The 27989-nt window shown below is 37.0% G+C and overlaps 1 protein-coding gene across 2 annotated transcripts; it reads right to left on the bottom strand.

The window, feature by feature from the left end:
* Window positions 1-186: 186 nt before the first annotated feature.
* Window positions 187-27977, bottom strand: CDK7 (cyclin dependent kinase 7). Of its 2 annotated transcripts, XM_067730896.1 has the most exons (12): window positions 27774-27977; window positions 27356-27415; window positions 21620-21653; window positions 20641-20708; window positions 19832-19900; window positions 17786-17896; window positions 16429-16547; window positions 14701-14800; window positions 7066-7152; window positions 2981-3130; window positions 786-933; window positions 187-373 (listed from the first exon to the last, which is right to left on the bottom strand). In XM_067730896.1, the coding sequence occupies exons 1-12, from the start codon at window positions 27837-27839 to the stop codon at window positions 345-347; spliced, it is 1041 nt and encodes a 346-aa protein (XP_067586997.1). In that variant the 5' UTR covers window positions 27840-27977; the 3' UTR covers window positions 187-344. The 2 variants fall into 2 exon arrangements, with proteins under 2 accessions (XP_067586997.1, XP_067586998.1); XM_067730897.1 differs by lacking the exon at window positions 20641-20708 and having other exon boundaries at window positions 27774-27963.
* Between the last annotated feature and the right edge of the window lie 12 nt (window positions 27978-27989).

Here is a 27989-nt window from a genome sequence, read left to right as displayed (position 1 = left end):
ACTACTATCTTTCTATTTTAAAATAATACCCCCTTTACTACAAATCTGTAATGCTATATGGGCCAGATCATTAAAAAAACTGACAGTTATTTTTATTAAGAATTCCTTAATGCATTTTCAACTCTACATTTCAGAGAATTAAACTTATCTTACTGTTGCACTCTAATCAGAAAAATCAGAATTAAGTTTGTTTTAAAATACATTTAATAAAATAACCCAGTTTTACATATTTTACATGAATAGAATATTTACAGATTTCTTTTAAAGCATTTAATTAATGTTTACTATTTTGCCTTTTTCACTATATCCTTCAGTAGTACAATATTGTCCAGTGTTCTCTGTAACTAAAAAATTAGCTTCTTGGGTAATCCTCCTGGGGGGAAAAATGAGGTTGTTTACATTTAATCTTATAGCAATTTTAACCAGTCATTGCATTCCAACTACCTCTATTTTTACTCGCTTTGATTTTCCAATAGCACTAGTTAAACATTAAGCATACAGTGTACCAGAAGGAATTTATGAAAAGAGCAGGATGCACATGGACAGTACTTGTAACTCTGAGGTATACTCAAAAGTGCCCATGTCCTTTTAAAAAGCATGATGTAAGTATTCTCAATGGAAGTAAACACAGCTAAAACACCACTCTCAACTTTATCCAATTTAAATTTATACAAGTAAACAGGTCACAGTCTACATTTCTTAGCTGCCCTTCAGTCACTAGCTCTATATTAGCTATCTGGAGTTTTCTGAATTCATTTCATTTCTTGTGAAAATGAGCGTTTTACCTTGTTCCAAGGCCTCTGTTCTCTTCCGTTTTGTTGCCGCGGCTGGATTGGACTGCTCCTTTAAAGCGTCCACTGGACAGTTTGGTCTTGGCAGCTGACATCCAGGTGTTGGCCCTGGCCGATTACTGAAATACTTAGTTTTCAATGCCTTTCAGAAGAAAAGATACCACAGAAAGTAAGGTTTTAAGTGAATATATGAACTGTGTTTAAGAAAAGCTAACCGCCAAAATTGTAAGGAGCATTAAAAATACTATGTGAATACACCCCCTCCCCAAGCAAACTTAATTTCAAGTATTTCGACATGCAGATTACTATAAACATCTAGCAGCCTAAGACTGATTGATAATTCCATTACTATAAGAAAAAGACACTACCTTCAAATTTTTCCACAATAGCCTATACTAAGTACAAAATATCCGTAGTAAGATATTGTAAAGTTCATCTCACTACACATTATAGGCTCTGTAGTTCAAAACACAGAGAGAGACTTGTTTAAAAAGAACTTCCAAGTTTATTTGTCACATCTATATGTATTCAAATTCCAAATCACATAAATTCTTAAAAATAAAGCTTTTAAAAAGATGTGATAGGTTGGAAACAATGGATTAAAATCCAACAATCCACTACAGATTAATAGAAATTTTACTTGGAAGGACTTACCCAAGGTTACTTCTATTTACTACCAGTCCAATGTTCTATAATATGATATTTTTACTTAGTTCCAAAATTCCAATAAAAACAGTTTTATTCTAGATGACAAAAGTTCATACTTTATGTGCATCATAGTACTGTTCAATAGCCACAAAAATTTAAGGTATTTCCTTTTGGATAATTCTTTTATGAACAAAAAGAAGTCATATAAATTTGTCAAGCATACCTCCCCCTACTTGCCAACGTAATATTATATGCAGTAATAATTTAGAGATTTCTTACTTCAGAAGAGTTGCATTTATAAAATATTACTTGCAAATCATAGCAGTTCCATAAGTAAATTAAACTAATTTTGAGCTACATAGAGATCTAAGAAGAGTAACTCATTCCAACTTTTAGATATCTACAAGCCAAAACCCATTAAAAAATTCATTCTATCAAAATACAACCCAAGTAAGTCATCACAACTAGTATTTTTCTATATATTTTGAGTTTTACTATTAATGAAAACAACTTTCTAGATAATCTGACCTGGTCTCAAGTTTCTTATGATGGAGATAATATGCATATATGCATGAGTGAAAAGGTAAAAATGAGTTACTTGTTTGAAATTAGAAGAGTAATTCCAATGGTAAAATATCTAGTATATATATATTAATGTGGCATGTACTGCTACAAAGAAAAGGCTTGTACAAGTAAATGCATTAAACAATGATTTGGTAGTCTGTAATAAACTTAAGTGAAAAAAAATCCACTTTGTATCCCTCATATATTGTACCTTAATATGTTTTGTGAGATATGAAGATTTGTGAGATTTCAATTGGTCTCGTCCTTTATGAAGGCAAATCATTGTACCGTGTTGCGTTTTTGCACTGCCTGTCCCTGCCCCAGTTTTCTGTGCTTGTTTTTAAAACAAAGAAAAAAACCTTTTCAAATCTATAGGTCTTATATTTTTGTATTGGATAACATTTCTCTCTTCTTTTATAAGAGCAGGTATTCTTGGTCTTCCACATTTTTCTTGAGTTTCATTCTTATTTCCTTTAAAAAACTCAGTTTCAGTGTTTTTCTGTTTAGAATACCTTTCAATCTCTTGTAAGTATACAGTTGTATCAGACTATACCATTTTCTCCCTATTATCACTTTCTGACTGTGACAATGACCAGAATGCATATTTGAACTGCATTTTATGGGGAAAAAACAAAACACTTTTGGCACTGATTTTAGCACAAAATTTTACTTAATATATAAGAGTTTAATTGAAATATACCAATGCCTTAACAAATACAAAAAGCTTTTTTTTCCTCTCTAGTGAACTATTTGAAAGCAAATTAATTATTAAATAGAAAGTATTTATATGTGTTTAAGCAAGAATAAACTCTCCTGTACTTGTGTGCATCATATACTTTAATACCAGTCTGAATAGTGCTTGTAGCTTAGGGAAAAAATAAAATTTGTTACTCCTTAAAACAAAATAGAAACACATCTTTTTGGTATTTAAAGAATGTTAGAAAATCTTAAGAAATTCTAAAGATATGCTAAAATACCTGTGTGGCTGTAATTCGAGTACACGGATTAAATAAGAATAAGCCTTGTATAAGATCTAGCAAGTCATCTCCTGCTGCAATGAAGATATGCTGTAACGGGATTCCAGGGAAACTCTTAAATGTCACGAAATCTGGAAGACTACACATGTCCTGTAAAAATATTTTTATAATTCAAACGTAAGTAAAGGATTGAAAGGCATGTAGATCTCAAATGAATAAACAGAACTGTCATACGGATGATATGATGATCTATGTAGAAAACCTCAAGAAATCTATTTAAAAACTCCTACAACTAGTGAGCAGACAAGGTTACAGGAAGGTAAACATAAAAAAATCAACAGTAGTTCTCCATACTAGCAAAGAACATGTAGATACTGAAATGAAAAACAATGCCATTTAGAATCACTCAAAAAGAATGATGGAATGCTCTGGTGAAAATCTAACAAAACATGTGTAGGACTCATATACTGAAAGCTATACAACACTGATGAAATAAATCAAAGCTCTAAATAAATGGTGAGACCTATCATGTTCGTGTATTGGAAGATTCAACACCATAAGGATGTCTATTCTCCTCAAATTGGTATACGGGTTTAATGCAATTCTTACCAAAATTCTGGCAAAATTATTATAGATATAGACAGGTTATTCTAAAATTTATATGGAAAGGAAAAAGAACTAAAAGAGCTAAAAACAACTTTGAAAAAGAATAGAAGTGGGAGGAATCAGTCTACCTGATATCAAGACTTAATATATAGCTACTTAATTAAGACTGTGGTATTGACAGAGGGAAAGGTATCATAAACAACACTGTCCCCTCCAAAGACATTTTTAATCTCATACCTCATATAAAAAATAACTCAAAAAGGATCACAGACTTAAATGTTAAATGTAAAACTATGAAACTTACAAGAAAAAGAAAATCATCAGGAATATCTTTTTGTTAGGACAAGAGTTCTTTGACTTGACATCAAAAGCATTATTCATAAAAAGAAAAATGATAAAAACAGACTTGATCAAAATTAAAAACTTTTACTCTGGAAAGACTGTGAAGAGGATGTAAAGACAAACTACAGTGTAAGAGAAAATTTTCAAACCACATATACAATCAAAGGACGAGTATCTCAAATATATAAAGTGCTCAATACTCAGCCAAAGTACAAACAATCCAATTAAAAAACAAGGAAAAGACAAGAAGAGACATTTCATTAAAGCTATACAAATGACAAATAAGTACATGAAAAGATATTCAACACTATTCATTAGTCATTAGGCAAGAGAAAATCCCTCAGAATGCTTAAAGTAAAAAAGTGACAACACCAAATGCTAGAGAGGATGCAGAGGAAATGGATTACTCATATATTGCTGGTGAGAATAAAAAATGGTACAGCCCCTTTGGAAAGCAGTTTGCAGTTTCTTAAGCTAAATATGCAACCCATGACTCAACAACTGCACTCCTGGTCATCTGTCCCATAGAAATAAATGCTTATGCTTACACAAAAGCCTGTATGTGAATTTTTTTGGCCGTGCAGCTTGTGGGATGTTAGTTCCCCGACCAGGGATGGTACCTGGGCCCTTGGCAGTGAGAGTGCAGAGTTCTAACCACTGGACCGCCAGGGAATTCCCTTGTACATGCATGTTTATAATAGTTTTATTTGTAATAGCCCCAAACTGGAAACAATGCAGATGTGCTTCAACAAGTGAACAGTTAAGACAAACTGTGGTACATTCATACCACTCATCAATAAAAAGGAACGAATTATTGATACACACAACAATCTGGATAAATCGCCAGAGAATTATGTTGAATGTGAAAAAAGAATCAAGTGGAGCGGCTGGGCCCGTGAGCCATGGCCGCTGAGCCTGCGCGTCCGGAGTCTGTACTCCACTATCCACTACGGAAGAGGCCCCAGCAGTGAGAGGCCCGCGTACCGCAAAAAAAAAAAAAAAAAAAAAAAAAAAAAATCAATCCCTAAAGCTTACATATTATATGACTCCATTTATAACATTCTTGAAATGACAAAGTTATAAAAATGGAGAACATATTAGTGATTGCCAGAGGTTAAGGAAGGAGTAGGAGTGGAATGAAAGTGGGTATGACTGTAAAAGGGCTCTTTGTGGTGATGTCCTATATATTAACTGTTATCAATGTCAGCATGCTGGTTGTGATTTTTATCCTAACTCTGCAAGATGTTACCACTGTGGGAAGCTGGGTAAAGGGTGCAAGGGATATCTCTGTATTTCCTTCTGCATGTAAATCAAAATAAGAATTTTAAAAAATCCACGGAAAACATGAGTAAGCAACTACTATTTAGAAAATCATGTCAAATAGTACAGAATAAATATTATGAACATGGCTCTGGAGTCACTAAAACCCAGACTGCAGCCCTAGCTCTGACACTGGGTAGCTTCAGGCAAGTTACTTAACCTCACTAAACCTCAGTTGTCTCATCTGTAAAATGGGAATAACAGTACCTACCTTAATAGGATTGTTGGGAGAATTAAATATAATTTATGAAACCCTACCATTAATGGCATACAGTAAGTGTTCAATAAACGAAAGCTATAAGAGCGTATTTCACAATTAGAACATACAGCCAACTTTCAATTAGAAAGTTGAGGAAGTAACAGCACAAAAGAAACTCAATTTCAGTTTCAGATAATTTCATTATCGTTTTAACCAGAAGATAAAGAGACTGATCAAAATTTCTCTTTTCTAGTAATTATTTTTTCCCCAGAATATGAGGCTATAATAGAAAGGAAAATAAAAAGGTCTTCAATTATAATTTTTTTTTTTTTTTTTTGTGGTACACAGGCCTCTCACTGTTGTGGCCTCTCCCGTTGCAGAGCACAGGCTCCGGACGCGCAGGCTCAGCGGCCATGGCTCACGGGCCCAGCCACTCTGCGGCATGTGGCATCTTCCCAGACCGGGGCACGAACCCGTGTCCCCTGCATCAGCAGGCGGACTCTCACCACTGCGCCACCAGGGAAGCCCCTTCAATTATAATTTAAGAATGAACAAATGAGACTTCCCTGGTGGTGCAGTGGTTAAGAATCCGCCTGCCGATGAAGGGGACATGGGTTCAATCCCTCGTCCAGGAAGCTCTCACATACCGCAGAGCAACTAAGCCTGCGAGCCACAACTACTGAGCCCGCATGCCTAGAGCCCGTGCTCCACAAGAGAAGCCACCGCAATGAGAAGCCCGCGCACCGCAACGAAGAGTAGCCCCCGCTCGCCACAACTAGAGAAAGCCCGCGCACAGCAATGAAGACCCAACGCAGCCATACATACGTACATACATAAATAAGAAAGAAAGAAAAAAGAATGAACAAGTGAGAATTTCACTGAACTGTAATATATAAAATTTAGCAATTTATATTGTTTTAAATTTTATCACAGATTTAATATTTCTTTTTTATAGACATGTAATGGTTTAAAAATAAATAACAGGGAGTTCCCTGGTGGCCTAGTGGTTAGGATTCTGGGCTTTCACTGCTGTGGCCCAGGTTCAATCCCTGGTTGGGGAATTGAGATCCTGCAAGCCTTGCAGCGTGGCCAACAACAACAAAAAAATTATAATACTAAAAAATCTTGACTGTGTTAGTGAAAATTCAATAAATACACCCAAATCCATCAAGATATTGATAAACTAACATGGAACATCCATAAAATTAAATATTATATGGCTTAAAAAGAAACAGGTCAATAATATTAAGTGAAGAGCAAGTTAGTTGCAAAAAAAATTTGTATGGTGTGATCCCTATTTTGCTAAAGAACAAAAGAAAAAGCAACTCTATATGTCTATATGTGCATTTGTGTTTGTGTGTGCATCCTCATAGCAAGGCTTTACAACAAAATAAGAGTGATTAACCCTGGAATGGGAATTACTGGGATGGGGGAGGGCTATAAGTATATAGAAGGCTGGATGGTATATCATAATTTTAACTTTTACTTTGTATAACTTTTGCAATGAATATATATTATTAATAAATTAAGACAATTAGTACATTTCTTTAAGTAATATTCACGTTATACACGATACAGAATTCTAACTAAATTTCAAAGAACATGTATGAAGGCTTACAGGCCACTGTTCTTCAGTTGGTGTGCCCAAAGTTTCAAATATTCTTGTTAGTTGATCAAGGTCTGAATCTCCTGGCAAAAAAGGAACCTGAAAGAAAGTGAGAGGCAGCCACTTCAAGATAGTTTTTGATAGCTGTTACATAAATAATACTACAAATTTAATTTAATAAGAAACACTAAACTATAACAAAAATTTAGTCTGAGGCATACTGGATACGGCATTAGATCCTGCCATTGCTATCCAAGTAAAGAGTACCATACTGTCCATTTTATTCACGCCTCTCATCTTTAATAAACACTTACCATGTAAGAGGCACTGTGCTAAGCCCTAGACATTTAAACAAGGGAACAAGACAGTCCCTGCTCTCCCCTGGGGTGGACATGGTGAACAACGATGATGCCAGTAAAGCAGTATTTACAAGATGATGTGTTCAGTGAGAGCACAGGATAGGATCCTAGCCCATATGGGAACAGCACCTAACCCACTCTGGACAGGTGAGGGAAGGCTTCCTACAGGAAGTGGCCATGAAAGTTGACAGATGAAGATGAGAGTTGCCGAAAGAAAAGTCTAAGATGGAAGAAGAAAACTATCCTAGCAAAAGGGCAGGTGCAAAGGCTGGGAGGCAAGAGAACACATCTCTATTCCAATATTATTTAAACAATCTCTTGGCAAATTCTTTCTTTGAAGAGGTATACTGGCCAACTTTAAGAGGATAAATAATTATAAGTTACATATATACAGTGGAATATTACTCAGCCATAAAAAGAAACGAAATTGAGCTGTTTGTAATGAGGTGGATAGACCTAGAGTCTGTCATACAGAGTGAAGTCAGAAAGAGAAAGACAAATACCGTATGCTAACACATATATATGGAATTTAAGAAAAAAAAATGTCATGAAGAACCTAGGGGTAAGACAGGAATAAAGACACAGACCTACTAGAGAATGGACTTGAGGATATGGGGAGGAGGAAGGGTAAGCTGTGACAAAGCGAGAGAGAGGCATAGACATATATACACTACCAAATGTAAGGTAGATAGCTAGTGGGAAGCAGCCGCATAGCACAGGGTGATCAGCTCGGTGCTTTCAGTGCCTAGAGAGGTGGGATAGGGAGGGTGGGAGGGAGGGAGACGCAAGAGGGAAGAGATATGGGAACATATGTATATGTATAACTGATTCACTTTGTCATAAAGCAGAAACTAACACAGCATTGTAAAGCAATTATACTCTAATAAAGATGTAAAAAAAATAATAATTATAAGTTAAACGTCAGTAAGCTGATAAGAAATGATCAAAATCTTTGCTACACAAAGACATTATTTTCCAATTCATTTCTCAGACATGTAAGTATACAGGAAAAAAAAAAAAGGAGTTTTCTTTACTCTGTGAGTTAAGAGGCCTTTGGCACTGTTAAAGGCAATGAAAAAGTTTATAGAATCACTGGGAAGACATGAAATTAAGTACCAAGTCTCCAACATTTTTATTACTGTGGACCTCTACCAGCAACAAAACATAACAAAAACACCTCTGCCAGTTATCAATATACTCCAAATTCACCCTTTTTGACTCTCCATAAAAATGGATCTGGGCCCTTTAAATATTTTTCCTTTGCCAAGTGAAGCTTTGTCAGTAGAGAATGCAGGAGAGACATCACAGGAAGAAAAGTTTTGCTTCCTGGTTCCAGTCGGCTTGCCTGGCAGGCTCCTGCACCACTCTCAGCTTCTAGAATTGGTACCAGGTTCCTGCAGTGTGACCAGTTTCTCCAGTGTTCAGCTCCAACAGTGCATGGAGGCCAGCAGCTTCCCTCTAGAATGCCCTGCAGATGGTTCTGTAGCAGTGCCTCTAGAGAAGTGCTTTCCTCAGCACCTGAAATACCCTGAACAGCTTTCCTCAGCATCTAAGAGGACAGATTTCCAGCAAGTTCAGCACAGCTCTACAGCAGCTTCTCGGCCAACCAGTGAGCCACACTGTGCCCTCTTCAAGAGGTCTAGATCTCAGCCCTGGGTGTCCTCTCATTGGGTGCTCTGTCCTTAGTCCTAGCGTTACCCCTAGGTATAAGGGTGACTGCTCTTTACATCTGCTATTCCTATATTTTTTAGAGTTCTCCTTACTTTTTGTTAGTCAATCCCTCATTACTACAACCTCTTGTCATAGTTAATAATTCTTTATATTAAACTTCCCTTTTCAAATTAATGTGTGGTTTCTATATTCTGATTGGACCCAGACTTAACATAACCCCTATTTAAAATATGTGTTTATAATAGCGTGCTATCATGTATATTAAATGTGAATAAAATAGAAACTAGAAGGGATATTAAATAACATTTCATAAATCTTTTTTTTTAATATTTATTTATTTTTGGCTGTCGGGTCTTAGTTGTGGCCCATGGGCTCTGTAGTTGCGGCATGTGGGCTTAGTTGCCCCGCAGCATGTGGGATCTTAGTTCCTCTGACCAGGGATTGAACCCACGTCCCCTGCACTGGAAAGCAGATTCTTAACCACTGGACCACCAGGGAAGTCCCCATAAATCTTTTTAGACATGCTCACATTTTCTTCTTCTACCTTCTTCTTATACCTTCTTATACCTCTGCTACTTTGCAAACCACCAACGTAAATTGTATTACAAGATCTGAAGACAGGGACACTCATCATCATAGCCTTAGTTTTGTGAGCAAGCTTGCAATTTAACCAGATTTTAAGGATGGCTGTTTTTGTCTGATGTAAGAAATTTAAATTAAAATGAGCTGCCTAATGCGTGGACTTTGGATCCCTCACAATGTGTTCTGTTGTCTTCAATGTGGCTTTTGAGAAGTCTGATGCCATCTTTTCCCTAATCCTTTATTTTGGTTTCTGTGTAAGCTTTTCACGTTTTTTCTCTCTGTGGAAATAAAGGCTTTTTCCTAAGAACCCCCGGTATTCTGAAATTTCACCATGTGTCTGGGCATGGGGCTTCTTTCATTCATTGTGCAGAATCTTTATGGCACTTCCAACCTATTCACATCCATCAATGCTGGGCTATTTTCTTATGAATTTCCTACCCTCGATTTTCTTTCTTCTCCTTTGTTATATTCTAAGATCACTCCTGGATCAATCTCCTAATTTTCTTATCTTTTCCCTACTATAGTCCATCTCTTTTATCTTTTGGTTCTATTTAATGAAAGAGTTCTTTAGCTTACTTTTCTACTATTTTTGTTTGCTTTTAGTTATCCTTTTTGAAAAATTTCAAGTATACTTTATTCTTTGATTGTTCCTTCAGTAAAAGAGCATCATGTTCTTGTTTTATGTATGCAGTATATTCTCTCAGTTCTCTGAAGATTTGGTGCAGGTGGGGAGGCGAGGATGAATTTTCTTCTGCTACCTGATAGTTTCTATTTTTTCCAAGTTTCTTTTTTAGTTTGTTTCAGTCTGTCATTCATGTTGGACGCTTTCATCAAATACCTGATGATCCTTGCCAATTATCTGGTTATCCTTACATGTTGGAAGCAGTCATTAAATACCTGAAAATCCTTGATAACTATCTGGTGATCACTGGCTAACCATTCATATTTAAAGGTAAGGTACTAAAAAAGCTGATTCAAAGCATTCTATCTATGAAAAGAGCTTGTTAACTCATGGCCTTTATCTAGAAAGACTGGACAGGTAGCTTAATGCCAGTTACCTACGGGTCTATTCTCTGGGACCTTTCAGTTCTTCCAGTGAAGGATCCTCTAATCTTTTACCTGAGTTAAAATGAGCTGGCTGCCAAGGTTCTGGGAGCTGAACAGGGAAATAAGTTGGAGGTTTTACTGTTTAGTTTGCAGACTTTCATGTAATCTGTGTGTTTTCACCCTGGCATCTCACCCCCATCCTTCACTGGGTCTAAGGATGCCCATGTCTAGAGATTCCTGCTTCAGTTTCTTTGGAGAATAAACCTTTCCCTGGTGGAGGAATAAGTCAGGGGGAAGCATAGCTGGGGGAAGGAAAGTAACCTGGTCGTGTCGGGGACCTTGTTATTAAGTGCTCAATATACAGGTTTTTCAACCAACCCTTCTGTTTTTAGTCCTGCACCTCATTATTGCCATCAATGATCACTCTCATTGCTAAGCAACTCCAGGATTCTGTGTGCCAAACAAAATTTGCGTTCAGTTGGTATCCATTTCTGAAGACTTTTAGCCTTCTTCATTTCTGGCTTCATATCCTCTGGCATAGTGTTACAGGCACCTCCTAATTTCAAACATTTATGTTTGTTTCTTTTTAGAGATAATTTCTGAGGGGGGGGGAGATTTTTGCCTTGCCATCTTAAAAATCCTCAAGATATAATTATCACTTTATTTTAAAATGTCTTCATTGTATTAAGCATCAATGCAACGTTGACTAAAAAAATCCACTGTCTGGGACTTCCCTGGTGGCCCAGTGGTAAAGAATCTGCCTTACAATGCAGGGGACGCTGGTTCGATGCCTGGTCAGGGAACTAAGATCCCACATGCTGCAGGGAAACTAAGCCCACGTGCTGCAACTACTGAGCTTGCATGCCTCAAGTAGAGAGCCCGCATGCAGCAAACTACAGAGTCCATGTACTCTGGAACCCATGTGCCACAACGACAGAGCCCACGCCTGAAGCCTGTGTGCTACAACTAGAGAAGAGAAAACCCTCATGCCACAACTAGAGAGAAGCCTGCACGCCACAATGAGAGATCCCACACGCCTCAATGAAGATCCTGCATGCTGCAACTAAGACCCAACACAGCCAAAAATAAATAAAATAAATAAATAATAAATCTTTTTTTTTAATGATTTGGCCTCCCAAGTCCTAGTCAGTATTTTTATATTTATTTGTTTGTTTGTTTATTTATTTTTGACTGCATTGGGTCTTCGCTGCTGCGCACAGGCTTTCTCTAGTTGCAGTGAGCAGGGGCTACTCTTCCTTGCGGTGCGCGGGCCGCTCATTGCAGCAGCTTCTCCTGTTGTGGAGCATGGGCTCTAGGCGCGAGGGCTCAGTAGTTATGGTTCGCAGGCTCTAGAGCGCAGGCTCGGTAGTTGTGGTGCACTGGCTTAGCTGCTCTGCAGTACGTAGGATCTTCCCGGACCAGGGCTCGAACCCGTGTCCCCTGCATTGGCAGGCGGATTCTCAACCACTGCGCCACCAAGGAAGCCCTTTATTGTTCTTTTATCCTGTTCTATAACAGCTTCTTAGAGGACACCAGAATTTAACCAATACAATTGTGACTAAGCATATGAATGAAAACTTTTCAGTTTTAGGAAAAAGAGTCTAATTAATCCTAAAAGGAAGAGAAGTACTGAGTTCAACAGTACAGGAACCCAAGAGGGACTTCCCTCTGGTTCTTTTCAGTATGACTCCACTCATGACTTCTCTTTTAAAATTGTGCTGAGATTCATCTTTTTAAGAACAATGACATTGTAGAAATTTATTTTTTCTTTCTCAGGTCTTTACAGAGAGGCAGGGATCACAAACCAAATATCAGAAAACCATCAAGTTTTTTTATGCAACAGGCATGAACAATAACGTTCTTGAACATCTGATATCCTATAGCCTCTAACACCCATGTGCATCCAGAAGCCTATGCAAAAACTGATGGAAGCTCTGTTCTGAGCTGATACAGCCAAACTGAAGTATTGGAATGTCAGAGGGCTGAAGATCAACCACAGGCCAAGCCATTAGCTCTGGATCCTCACCATCTGGATGAAGTAAGAGTATGGCAGGCAGCTGCTGGTTGATCAAATTTTTGTATCACCACATCATCTCTAGGGAATGCTCTAATGCAGGCCAGTAGGATGCCCAGTGACCTTCCTATAAAGCATAAAATGTCTCCCCCAAACTACTTCTTATTTACAAACTAAAATGGTTATCTTTGAAACTATCTAGACCAGATAGTGGCATTTGCTCAGTAGGTAATATCCAAGTTTAGATTTTTTATTAATCACTATGTCTCATAACATGATTAAGAAAAAAGAACATAAACATCATAAATTAAAAAGTAGATTTGTGTTATTTAGTGACATAATACTCCACTAGTATAAATACTTCTCAATTCCTTTTCAGAGGTCAGAATGCAGACCAATTTGCTTCTAAAATGTTTTAAACTATACAGACTACTTTGGTTGGATATAGGCTTACTTATTATTGCTCCTGTTTTCTAGTTATTAAACCTTCTATAAAATTTATATAGGAAAAAAACACTTTAAAGAAGTTAAACGCTTATACTAGCAAATCTTCTGAATTATCCTGGCTTTCAACTATTATCTATTTGGACTGCAGAATCTCACCACAGATTTAGAACTGTGTGGACAGCATTTCCAAGGATATTTTCAAATGAGTACAGAGACAGTTTAAAATAGGAAACATTTTTCTTTAATTGTGCTGGAAAAATATATGGCAAAATGGTACAGTTCTTCACCAAATAGGGCTGCCTGTCAACTCCTTCATAACCTTAATAATAATTCCAACAACGATGCCAATGGTTAGCAAGACTCCAACTATGACTTCAACCAGGTCCACAATTTCTAATCCATTTATTCTCAACTGCTATCTCTCTCTCCTTACTTTCTAAATGGAATGATCAGTCATAACACTAGGGGCTATGGAATTCTGTTTCTGTCTTGGTCATGAATGAACTGGGCTTTTGAGAGTTAACAGATTCTCAAATGTACCCTTCCAGTAAACTCTGTTTTTGTGAGTAGCATAGTTGTCACACCAGGTGATTCAGAGGACTCATTACTACAGGGATTACTTATGTCATCTTCAAGCCTAAATGTGAGGGTTTCTTCTACAAGCATTCAGAAGGGTGAGCATCTCAAAATGATGCATAGAACTCACACTAAACTAAAAAAGACATTTAAGAAGGTATCTTCTCTCTGGCGTACAGAAGCTATTTTCTGTGTTCAAGGAAATAAATAGCTGTATTTTTGTGTTTTGGGTTCACATTTCTTTAAATACACATGGCTTGAGGAGAGGGGGAGTAGAGGCTGGAATCTGGAATGTAAGAAGGAAAAACACTCAGCCTCAGTGAGATTTCCCAATATTCCTCTGCCTTCATCATTGAGAAGGGCTAAACTAAACTTCATAGCTAAAGAAAACTTACCAAGTTGGCATCTTTCTCTACAGTGAGGGAAGGGAGAGGATGTTTCATTGTAAGATGGTCTCAGTTTGAGAAATGCTATAGGACCACCATGTCTGCTCTGCTTGAACAGAACTAAAATGCTCCTCTCATACAATATTTAAAGTTATGCAGAGTTGCATCTGCAGTGGCTGGTATTACATATCTCTTAAAGTGTACTTTTAAACAGCCCAAACAAAAAAGTACCAGAAGCACGTAAGTTTATCCTAACACTTTTAGTTACTGTAGAGACAGTACCGTATTACAACCCAATGAGTTTTATTATAGTTACATTTCAGAACACAGAATGATCTGTAATAAAACCTTTATCGTCCTAAGTGGGAGATCTCACCTCGCATTAGCATTAATAAAAAGGTTGTACTTGGCAGAGGTTTTTTTTTTATTAACCTGTTTGTTGGCTTTTTGTTTCAAGGATGGTACTCCTCTCTGGGAATTACCTCTGGGAAGATAATTATTACACAAATTATAAAAACAAATTCCTATAACAATACTGAAGTGTGTACATCAATTCCAGACTTACCCTTAGGAGCAACTCTGCTAATATACAGCCAACAGCCCACATGTCCACACCTACACCATACATTCTAGCTCCAAATAGTAGCTCAGGGGCCCGATACCACCTGAAGAACAAAAAGAAATACTGTCATTTTAGGATGGAATTAAAGTATTTCTTAGAGAAAATTCCTCAGCAAAACATCATCTACTGATGAAATGCACTTTTATGGATATATTAACTCAAGAAAAATTGGCTATAAAATCAACAAGTTCCATATTACTGCCAGGAAATTACATACACCCTTAGTCCATTCACTCTCCCACTTTGAGATGAGTAACACTTTCTTTCTCCAGGAACCCTCAACACCATCCTTCCTCTCAGCTGATGACCTTATTTCCTACTTCACTGAAATAATGCAAGTAATGAAAAAAAATTTCTACAGACTCACCTTCAGTCATTTGTATTCTCACAATCCGCCTTCCCATCCATAACTACAGATGAACTAGCCATGATTGTTTTTAAAGTCAATCCCTCAACTTGGGCACTGACACCCCACTCTCCTGCCTATTTTCAAGGATATTGCTCCTGCAATTCTCTCCTCTTTCTCCTACATCAACTTTTTGTTCTTACTAGATTTTTAACATCAATGTCAAACATACCATTATTTTTTCTAGCCTTAAAAAATAAACTAAAATATAAAGAAACAAAAAACAAAAACTTCTTTGGACCCCACTTCCCCTAACAGTTACCCCTCATTCTCTGGTTGTCTGTTCTTACTGTCTCCATTTCCTCTTCTCTCATCCTCTTAAACCCGTTTCAGTCAGGCTTTCATCCCACCACTCCACCAAAATTGCTCTTGTCGAGGTTATCTAAATTGTTAATTCTCAGTCCTCACGTTAATTTGACCTATTAGTAGCATTTGATTTGCAAGAAGAGAAAGTATGAGAAACGAGTAGATGAAAACCAGTGGCACACAATACTCATGTATGTGGGTCCCTGTTTTCCTGAGTCCCCAGTGTTCCTGAACGATGGGCTTAATCTTTCCAGAAATTACATGAACAACTACTTATATATCCCTTACTTTTTACTCAGGGCTCAGGTGACTGACACTCAGTGAGATCTGGAGAAAGGTGACAAAGTAATTTAAAAGGATAGAGAATCTGATGACTTCTCAGATCCTTACAAGAGTCAGAGAAATTAACAAATGTCATCCTGACAAGATAAAATCTACCATCCCTATCTATTTAATGTGATTTTTAGTTTTTATACATAAGAAGTATAAACAGAAAATGGAAGCAACTAATAATATGCAAAACCCAAATATAAATGCACTGCTTTGTTTAGAGAATTTTCATTCACACTGAATGATATAAAATGTGGAACCAAGACTGACCAATAAAATAAACACAGGCCCCCCAAATCACATGCTTATGTACAAGAATAGGCACTTGAGTTCCAACCTACCTAACTAAACTGTATAAGAAGTATAAATTAGTCCCCAAAATAACTTGGTAAATCTCTGAGAACTGAGTTAAATTCAACTCCGTTTGAAAGAAGGGCTGTATATTTTTTTTTCACTGTGGTAAGATATACACAATATAAAAAAGGGCTATATTTTTAATAAAGTACCAATAGTAATCCCTGAACTCTGCCAAAAGTTCAGAGAAGACAAATGATGCTCATCTGTGTAATCACAATCATTTGTGTATATCCTACACAATATAAGGTTTCAGTTAGTTAAGGAATCCTTACCTGGTTACAACCTGATGTGTATAAGCTCTATTGGGGCTCCCAAATGATTTGGCCAGGCCAAAATCTGCCAGTTTTAGAACTCCATTTTCATCTAGCAACAAGTTGTTTGGTTTTAGGTCCTATATAATAGAGGTTTTAAACAAACAAGTAAGCAGGGTGGAGAAGAATATCACAATGATACATGTAGTTGGCTTAAATTTAAACTTAGCAGAAATGGGGTAACACCCCAAATCTAAACAACCACCAATATTATTTTTATTGACATAAAATCCTACAAAGCAAAATAAGATTGGCCATATTACTTAGTGAGACACTGGGTCAAGGTACTTAATTTCACGAACCTATTTCACAGGTTTGCTGTGAGGATTAAATTTAATATTTCCTGTAAAAGCCCTAGTGTAGTGACTGGCTCATAGTAAGCACTCAATAAATAGCTGCTGCTATTTAATTTAGTAACAATATATATGGGGAATTCCCTGGCGGTTCAGAGGTTAGGGACTCTGCACTCTCACTGCTGAGGGCCCGAGTTCAATCCCTGGTCGGGGAACTAAGATCCCACAAGCCACGAGGCCAAAAACAAAACAAAAACAAACAAAGAAAAAAAACCCCACTATGTATGAACTTCAGTAAATAAAAATATTAGGCACTTACAAGGATGAGGAATACAGTCTTCACAATCTATGCTAAAAATATATTAGCAATAACCTAAAAGGGATTCCAAGTGTTAAGTATGAGAATTACTAACTATAACTTACTTATTTTTAGCTATTTCATCTAAATAGGGTGCCTAAGAACATCTACCTATCTAAATTATCAGCCTTGTTCTAGTAGCTGAATGCTCCTAACAATGACTCAGTCATTTCAGAAATTTTATTTCATTATTTCCTAGAATTTTAGAGCTACTAGAAATATTTTTCCAAAGGTATTTTTGCATTGCATAATTTAATCCAGACTCCCACTGTTTTTGGTTTTGTTTATTTTTTTCCCATTACAACAGTATAGCACAAAGAACACTGGACTTCAAGCCAAAATGTCTAGGTTCTAATACTATTGTCAGTTTTCAGCTGCTGACCTTGAAAAAAAATACGTAACTTTGGTCAGCAACTTAGCTCTTCGACTATGAAAAACATGAAGGACTAGGTCTCTTCCATTTCTAAGTTTCATATAGTAATTCAGAGTCCTCACAGCACCACGTAGTGGAACTGAAGGGAGCACACAGAGGAAGAAGGTTGGATAAAATGGCCCAGCTCTATTTTGTAACAATTTACATACTCAGACCTTTTGTGTAATAAATTGGCTACAACATGAAGTCTGACTACAACATGAAGAATCAATAATACTTGGTTAAAAACCTTACCCTATGTAGAATCCAATGTTGATGTAAATATTCTAATCCTTGAAGAGTCATCAACATGTAGGCTTTGATGTGTGATGGTGTCAGCACAAGACTGTTATCTTTTATTATAACCTGTAAAGCAGGCATACAATATACAGGTAAGCTTTATTATTCCAAATGGACTCTACTATATAAAATCATTTACAGACATAAAATGGATTTATTCATAGAGGAGAATCTCAAGAGAGCTTGCCTAACTCTCCTTAGGAAGTACTGTCAGAACCTCCAATTATATGGTTAGGGAAAGTATCTTTGGTTTGGAAAGAAAGCAGTGCTTTATGTCCTACTGCTTTGTTTTTAGGCATCCATGTAGCAAACATCTGTTGTTTTCACTTGTCCCCAGATACATAGCCCCTTCTGACAACAGCATTCAACACTCCATCTGTTCCCAGCTTAGTCCACGTGGTTAAAACAGGACTGTGCGCTACCTGTAGACTTAAGAGGTAGACACACGACCCAGGCATGGTCAGTCACCACACTGCAGCCTGCTTTCCAGACTAGCTCAGGGATGGATAAGTGAGCCAAGCCAAGGCAAATATTGGTGCTAGAATCAAAGGGAACAAAGCACTTTCTTTCCTCAGGGATTATTAAACTCTAAAGACAGAAGCCTGCAAGTGCCTGAGCCACTATATTAAGAAATTCTACCCATGAACAAGGCAACAGAGAGAAAACACTGAGTTAAAGTGAAAGACTGTGTTACATTAGCATTATTTGTGAACTATGCCTCAAGTCAGTCAGTTTTTTCCTAGACTTTTCGTTATATGAGATAAAAATTCACATTTTCTTTTTTTTTAAATAGGTAAAATATACCCTTTTAATCTCACAGTTCTATGAATTTCAACAAACACATCCAGTTGTGTAACCACTACCATAATCAAGACATAGTTTCATAATCCCCTAAACTCTCCCCAGGCCATTCTCTACTCAATCCTCCCCTCGATTCCCTACCCAGGCAACCACTGATCATTTTTGTTCCTTTAATTTTGCCTTTTCCAAAAAACCATACATGGAATCATATAATATCAATAGCTTTTTTTTTTTTTTTTGTGGTACGCGGGCCTCTCACTGTTGGGGCCTCTCCCATTGCGGAGCACAGGCTCTGGACACACAGGCTCAGCGGCCATGGCTCACAGGCCCAGCCGCTCCGCGGCATGTGGGATCTTCCCGGACCGGGGCACAAACCTGTGTCCCCTGCATCGGCAGGCGGACTCTCAACCACTGAGCCACCAGGGAAGCCCAATATCAATAGCTTTTTGAGCCTGGCTTCTTTCGTTTAGTATAATGTATTTGAGATTCACCTATACTGTTGCATATGTTAGTAGTTTGTTTCTTTTGATTCTCAAATAGTATTCTACTTTATGATTACACATTCACTTAATGAAAGCTATTTGGGTTGTTTCCAGTTTGGGTAGTGACAAATAAAGCTAAACATCTGTGTAGTCATATGTTTTTGTTTCTCTTGGATAAATAAATACGTAGAGGTAGTATTTACTAGATTGTACCTTAAGTGTATATTTAATTGTATAAGAAACTGCCTAACTGTTTTCCAAAGTGGCTGCATCACTTTGCATTCTCATCAGCAGTGTATGAGAATTCCACTTGTTCCACATCCTTGGAATGTCCATTACTGAGATTCAATTAATATTAATGAGAAGTATAAAATCTTATTTTTCTCAAAAAGAAACCTGGCTTTCAAAAGGATATTCTGTGATAATATCACAAAGAAGTTCCAAATCCTCCGAAGCCAAACACTCATTTTTCGAAAAAGGAATGTTAATAAGGTATTGGGAACTTGGTAGACACAATGCTATTGAAATCCAACTCTTGTATTTAACCCTGGGAATATGGCTAAATGATTCAGAAGATCTTTGACTTGAGAACACATCTAGATTTCAACAAAATTAAGCATTCTTTTGACTGCCAGTATCTTCAAAGGTAGAAAATAAACATTTAGATTCTCTTTGGATAAATAGAGAAAAAAAATTCCTCCAGGAATTTTAATCTTACCTCTAGGTCAGTTTCCATAAAATCAAAGACAAGGCTAATATTAGATTTATGTCCAAAAGCATCAAGGAGCTGCAAAGCAAAATTTAAAAAAAATCAACATGTGATTCTCTATTAAACACTTGACAGTATTAAAGTAATTTTTAAAAAGTTAAACAAATATTTGGATTGTTGATAATTCTCTGTAAAGTTTAAATAATTTTATTAAATTTAATATTTATCCTTTTTTTGGGCTAGGAATTAGTACTTTGAAGCACAGGATACTAAACCTTACTATTAAAAACAAACTCACTAAATACTTAACCTCTCCCTCCAAATTTTGGAGTTATAATAAAGATATGAATAAATGAAAACCTCATTTAAGTCTCCAATTTAGAAAAATTCCCAAACTTGGTACTTAAGAACATCCTACAAATAGCATCAGCAGCTGTCATTCATTGAATGAGCGTGTTCTCTATGCCAGGCACTATCCCAGGTACTTTACGTGTATTCAGTCTCATAACAACGCTATGAGGTAGGGACTATGGCACAGAGTTCAAGGGAACTTGCTAAAGGTCTTACACATGCTAGAGCTCTCTAGGCTTCAAAATGATCTCTGACAAAATCAGCCTGTATGCCAATATTTAATTTATTTCATCAGTTGTATAGTTTTTAAGACACTGCCTACAAGAACAATTAGGATAGAAAATAAATTTCAGCCTTTTTGCAAGGCTCGTCTAGAACAACTTATCTTGCTGAGACTTCAATCAACATCTACCACATTCAGGAAAGGCAGGGTCCCAAATCCCAGAAACAACTTAGATCATACTCACACCAATTATATTTGGATGACTTAGCTCCTGTAATAATTTTATCTCTCTTAAAGCTGTTCTATTTATACCTACATAAAAAGGCAAAGAAAAAAGTGAAAAATAATTCTGAAATCTCAAACCTTCTTGTAAACGTATTTTTTGGGAAAGGTCAGTCTGATGAAATAGCGATGACTATTCCTCAGGAAAAAAAATAACAATTTTTATGACATATCTGTTTCCATTTTATATTGCTTTATTTTTAAAATAGCTTAGCACAGACTATGATAAATGGTGAAAAAAGTATTCACTTTATCTGTGAGATATCAGATCTGAAGACTGCTGGAACAACATGTACACAAGTGTGTAGCATATAGGTGAGAAGTTAATGGCTCCCTTCTCTTGCCTTATGAATATCAGTGGCAGATTCTTTAAGCTAACAGCAAACTAGTGATTAGATACCATCTTGCCCAATGTGAAGGATGGAACTCAACATTTAAAATAAAATCTGGTACTAGTTATTACAGAGATGATGGATCCTTTATATAGGAACTATTTCTTGATGACTAAATAGGACCTAGCACTCTAGCAAATAAGGCTTTGGAAGAAGGGGTAAAAAAAATCTTTCCCCTCCATACATTTATTCTATAGTAAGCTTTGTATACTTCCATGAATCCGGAATTTTCAAAGTAATCAGAAGCTCAGAAGAAGAAGAAACAATGGCTTGTAACAACACCTAAAGCAGTAATGAAGACAGCAAGACAAGTCACTAATAACCTTTCTGTCTTCCATCTACTTAGGTGACTTGAATATTCTTCTGAACACCGAAATGGTGAAAATCACAAATATCCTATCTCTATCCTGAGTCTATCTTTACTCTTCTGGGACCCTGCAATAACTCTATCCAGAACCACTGTTAACTTTAATTAATACTTTGTTCTCTTCCTCACTGAGAATAAGAACCTTTCCTGTTCTGTCAGATTACATGAAATAAGTTACTCACCATCTTTAGCTTCTGATCTATGTCCAAGTTTGATCTGGCAGAGGAAAAAACAAACACATTAGAAATATGTTAAATTATTTAGACCAATACATATATATAAACACTTCAAGGACTTCACTGGTGGCACAGTGCTTAAGAATCCACCTGCCAATGCAGGGTACACGGGTTTGAGCCCTGTTTCAGGAAGATCCCATAGGCCGTGCGTGGAGCAACTAAGCCCGTGTGCCACAACTATTGAGCCTGCGCTCTAGAGCCTGCGAGCCACAACTACTGAGCCCGAGTGCCACAACTACTGAAGCTTGCACACCTAGAGCCCGTGCTCCGCGACAAGAGAAGCCACTGCAATGAGAAGCCCACGTACCACAACAAAGAGTAGCCCCCGCTTGCCACAACTAGAGAAAGCCCCCCGCGCAGCAACAAAGACCCAAAGCAGCCAAAAATAAATAAATTAATTAAAATTTTAAAAATTTCTTAAAAAAAAACATAGCAAAAATATGTAGCAACTCATATGTAGCTAGTATTAGTAGGCAAGAAGGGAGTGGGAATCATGAATCAGAAAGGCAAAATTAACAATATAAGAAAGGATCAAGTACCTATCATTCCTTTCCCCTTAAGTTTTGAATTACACATCTTTGTTAGATTAAATGAGGAACAAATAATTAAACGCATAGAGGCTAATAAACAAAAGGAGCACTTCAAGTTAGACTACTTCGGAGGAAATGCGTAACACATAAAATAAGATGCTTAATGTGTCCAACAATATGCTCCCAGGGACCACATTTTCCAAAAAGAAAAATTACAAATTGCGACGGATATAGAAAATGGTTAAACTGTTGTTACTGTGAATAAGCACATCAAACTGCATTAACAGGTTCAGTCTTATACAAAACCAAGTACCAGGTTAAAGAACAAGAGCTAACTACTTTATACAATGACAATGTAACCAAGAATACAAAAAAAAAAAAAAATCCTACTCCAGAAAATCAACTATTCTACTTTAAAAAATATCCCCCACCTATATACTACAAATAGAACTTTTAATTTAAAGGTAGGCTATTTATTATAGCACCAAAAAATATAAGGCACTTAGGAATAAAGCCAACAAGAGATGTATGAAGCTTTCCATGAACACTATAAAGCACTCTTAAAATATGCTTAAGAAATGAGATCAAAATAAACATAGATAGCATGTTCATGGATAGGAAGACTCAATATCATAAATACGTCAAATATGTCAATTCTCTTTAATGGAACTAAATGTAAATTACAAGAGCATTTTTCAAGGACATTGACAAATGGATTCTAAACTTTATATGGAAAAGTAAAGAGCTAAGAACAGATAATTTAAAACATTATTACATTTTCTAAACATAATAACAAATAGACTAGTTTCATGAAGCCATCTACTTCATCACCCAGATTCAATAATTACCAATATTTTGCCATACTTACTTCATTCATTCATCCTCCCCTTTTTGCTGGCTACAATATACACTTTTTCAAGTCCCAGACTTCATGTTATTTCATCCCTATATACTTTAAGTACGCACCTCTAAAATGTGGACATTTTCTTACATAACTATAATGCCATTCTCATACCTAACAAAATTAATAATAATGCCAGAGTAGCATATAATAACTAGTTCATATTCAAATTCTCCTGATCTGTTTCAAATTTCTCAACTGACCCATAGAGTAAGCCAAGATAATTTTGAAGAAAAATAGCTATGTGGGACTTACCAGACTTCAAGACTTTATAAGGCAATAGTAATTATAGGCTTATTGTATTGGAGCAGGGATGGGGGGAAATAAAGTCAACCAGTAAAAAAGAATAGTGTGCCCAGAAACAGATCCAAGTAGAAACTGGAACTTGGCATTACAACTCACCAGGAAAAGGACATACTATCAATAGTGTTGAGAGAGCTGGGAAAAATACTGGATCCCCATACTACACAACAAAGAAAATTTAATTCCAAATGGAATGAAGACCTAAATGTGAAAAGCAATACTTTAAAATTTTTAGACGAAAATATAGTAGAATTCTTTATAACCTGGAGGTAGGGAAGCACACAAAAAAGGGAACCAATAAAGGAAAAACATGGACAAATTTAACCAGATTAAAATTTTAAATATCTGTGCCTCAAAACATACCATAAATCAACTAAAAGTCCAGCCAAAGACTGGGAGATGATGATGGAAAAAATTTTTACATACTGAAGTATGGAGAAGTCATTCTGGCTTATACATGATTTAACAAACTTTTTGCTAACTAGAACAGCCTGTTTTGTGGTCTATCAAACACACATTGTACATCTGCTTTTAACCATTGAAAAAAAAAGGGTGCATTGTCCCCGAAGTAAAGAATGTCCATTTTGAAGATAGGGATAAATGCCTCCCTTCCAGGGACTTCAGTAGTAGTACTGCTTTGATGATAAGGCTCCCTTCCCGGGAGCCATGGCCATACTGACTCACTGTGTACTCGGTGACCTGTCTTCGGCTGATCTTTTTTTTTTCTTTTTTTGAAACTTTGAAGGAATGTACCCCTGTCATGCTTGATGTTTTCTGTTCTGACAAGATATAAATTATGCTGAAAACCATACTTCTTCAGAACAGTTCCTCAGAGCTATCTGACAGACTGTCTTCTGGACTATAATCCTCAGTTTGGCTTGAATAAATACTCTTCTATTCTTATTACAGATCAGTAATTTATTGTTTACAGCAACGAGGGTATCTCCAGTGCAAATTTCTGATAAAGGATCGGTATCCAGAATATATAAGAAATTCCCCACCAAATCAACAGGAAAGAAAAAAATGTAAGCAACCTAACAGAAAAAGTCTAAAAAGCCAATAGATCTAGGAAAAGATGATCAACCTCACTGGTAATCAGAGAAGTATTAATTGAAAAAACAACCATATACCATTTTCGATCCACCTAATTGACAACTGTTGTAAAGTCTGACAATACTAAGATGGTGAGAACGTGGTGGGAGGTTAAACTGATCCCACCATTTTGGAGAGCAATTTGACAACATATGGTGACATTGCTGCGTAGTCTCTATGCAGCAACAATTCATAATTGGTTTCAACTAAAGATACATTCTCTAGAGAAACTCACATATGTATAAGAATGTCTGTAGAAGGACTGTATAAAAGTAAAACATTTTAAAAAAACCAGCTTAAATGTTTATCAACAAGAGTTTGAATAGACCAATTTTAGTGTAGCCACATAATAGAATCTAATCACTGATGAGCATGAATAAACCAGATCTACATGTATCCATCTGGAAGATTTCAGAAATAATACTGATTCAGAAAAACAAGTTGCAGAAGAATATTGCGTGCGCGCATGCCTGTGTGTGTGTGTGTGTGTGTGTGTGTGTGTGTGTGTGTGTGTAGGGAGAGAAAGAGTTTAGAAGTATGCAACACTATATATTGTTGAGATACATAAAACAAATACTGAAAAATGAGAAAGGCTCCAAAAGGCTACCATAGGGGACTGGTTAAATAAATTGGGAAACATAAATTCAATACAATTGTTTAAAAAGGATAAGGTAGATTAATGATGTCTTAAAAGTCCGAAATACAATAGGCAAAAGAATACAGAATACATAGCTTATTATCCCTTTTTTTGTAAAATTAAACATGTCAGTAAATGAGTGGGAGTAGAAATTGAGTGGTGGGAGAGGAAGGTGCACAAGCACCACATCTCCAATGTTTACAGTAGGAAGTATAGAAAATGTCTAAAACTAGGGAAAGCCACTCAAGAAATAATGATAAGCATACTATCTAAAGAAATGGATGTAAATAGCAGAGAAAACAGTTTTAGAGTTGAAAGTGATTGCTCCAAGGAGTGAAAACCAGGGGTAGAGGAGACAGGCATGCTTGGCCTAGTAACTGACTTTTTTTAAAAAAAATATTTTGAGAATAACTGGTTTAGTAGAAGGAGAAATATTTCTGCTTTTTTTTTTTGAGGTACAGTTTATGTATACTATTACATAAGTTTCATATGTATATCATAACGATTCACAATTTTTAAAGGTTACATATTCATTTATATAAAGGTTATATTCCATAAAACCACAAAGATGTACTATTTGAAATAAAAATTAAATGTAAAAGAATATTCCATTATGAGTCACTTTCAAGGGGTAGAAGTCTATCACTGAGAAATAGGATGAATTCTAAATCCTAGTTTATTATAAAAGTAAGCAAACAAGAAAACCCACTAGGATTTTCAGAAAACCACAGAATTCAATGAGATTACACCAATTTGAAGAGACTACATCAGTCAAGTCAATACATTTTTAATGAGTGTCTGCAAATGTACCAAACCCAGTCCTAAATATAATTCAAGTGGTAGTAAACAGAAAATAAACTCATAGGTAAAAGACTTTAGATTTTGATAAACGCTATGAAATAATAATAGAGAAATATGCAAAGAACACCAGGTAAGAAGGGAGGCACACCTGTTTTAGCTAGAATGACCAGCAAAGGCGTGTATATACAGGAGATATTTGACTGAGATCTAAATGATAAGGAATCAGTCATGATTCCTGATTACATGATTACTCAAGTTTTAGAGTAAAAATATACTAACCAGAAGGCAGAGCAGCAAATGCAATGATACCGGGACTGGGATGAATTTAATGTATTCAAGGGACAGAAAGGTCAGTATGGCTAGAATAAAGTGAACCAGGGGTAGAATCAGAAAAATAACTTCAGAAAGAATTAACAAAGTTAAGGGTTTCACAAGGGAGTAGCTATGGCATTGGTTTATAGAACATAAACTGGAAAAGGAGATGAGACACGTCAGAAAAAGTAAAAAAGATAACAATGGCAGGAATGATTGTGGAAAGGAAGAGTGGGAAGCAGGTGTTAAGAGTATGAGAGGGATATGCTTCAAAGGAATTAGGGATTTTCAAGGAGAAAGATTCAAAGCAGCAACAGGAATAATAAGGAAGGTGGTCACCTAAGCCACCAACAGGCCTGAGGTGTGAAGAAACCAGCTTCTCTTGAGAAGGTTATTGGTTTCCGTAGTATGGGAAAAGGCAATCAACCTGGGAGCAGGACACCTGGATCTAAAACCTGGCTCTAGCAATTACTATCTGTGACATCTTGATGAGTCACCTAATCTCTCTTAGCTTCAGCCACCTCAAGTGTAAAATAGAAATACTTTACCTACTTCATGGGCTCTTATGAGGATTAAATGAAAAACCGAGGGTGAAAGTGCTTGGTATATAGAGAGTTAACTAAATATGACCGAAGTTTCTTGAATGAATGCGAGTAAAAAAGCTACTGAAACCATTAAAAAAAAAACCCGCACCACAGCAATGTCATTAATGCTGGCGAAAGCCTTTCATGGTAAACCTGTACTCAGGAAATACAGATATACAAAGTGGATTCAGGTGAGGCAGAAATAGGGCCCTGGAAAGGTCAGGTGTTCCGAGGACCCAAGAGACGAGCAGTATTTGTCCCCTTTTCCAAGGTCTGCGTTTATAGAACAAACATAACACACAGCTTCCTCTTCATTTCAATTTCAATGAATGCAACAAAACACAAGTTCAACCCGAGTTCCACGTTGGAACACAAGACACTAAGAAATTCTATTTTCTTTGAAAATGACCTAAGTAACTCCTCACTAGCAGAAAACGGTCAAGAGAAGTAAAACGGCCAGACACCGGCTCCCATATACACACATCTTCAAGGAGACTCAAGGAAAAACAAATTGCAACTCACTTTCTTAATGGCGACAATTTGGTTGGTGTTCTTGTCTCTGGCCTTGTAAACCGTGGCAAACTAGAGAGAAGAAGAGGAATAAAGTTAAGTTGGTGAGAGTTTTTTTGGTTTGTGTTTGCCTTTTTACTTTATTAGATTCGGGGAAGCAAGGAACCCAGGGTTCTTGGAAAAAACTCGCGGCGGCTTGAAACGTGGTGGGGCCGTCCACGTCTCGTTCCAGTCTATTCTTCGGAGAAGGCCGCTCAAGGTCTCATGTCCAGGGTGGACAGAGGGGCCGCAGGAGGGGTCTGGGCAGCCTCCCGCAAGCAGAACGAGCAGCGTGGCCCGTCCGCTGGCTTTCACGAGAAAACCCGCGACGGTGTGAGGCGGCCCGGCGTTCCCCGCTCAGGGCCCTCCGAGCCCCACCCGAGAATCTCACCTGTCCCTCGCCGAGGAAGTCCAGTTTTTCATAACGCTTTGCTCGCGACTTCACGTCCACAGCCATCTGTCACGCGGAGCTCGACTCCAACTGAAACGGGGGAGCTCCCAAGACAGCGAGAATTTAAAGCACCTTAAAGCCTCCCACAGCCACTTCCGCCCACTGAGCGCCGATGCTTCATTAGCTCCGCCCCCACTTCCGGGGTGGGCGGGGATG

Source organism: Pseudorca crassidens, chromosome 3, assembly GCF_039906515.1.
Source record: "Pseudorca crassidens isolate mPseCra1 chromosome 3, mPseCra1.hap1, whole genome shotgun sequence".
NCBI lineage: Eukaryota > Metazoa > Chordata > Mammalia > Artiodactyla > Delphinidae > Pseudorca > Pseudorca crassidens.
The sequence above is the reverse complement of the archived record's forward strand: the minus strand, read 5'-3'. Positions and strand labels throughout refer to the sequence as shown.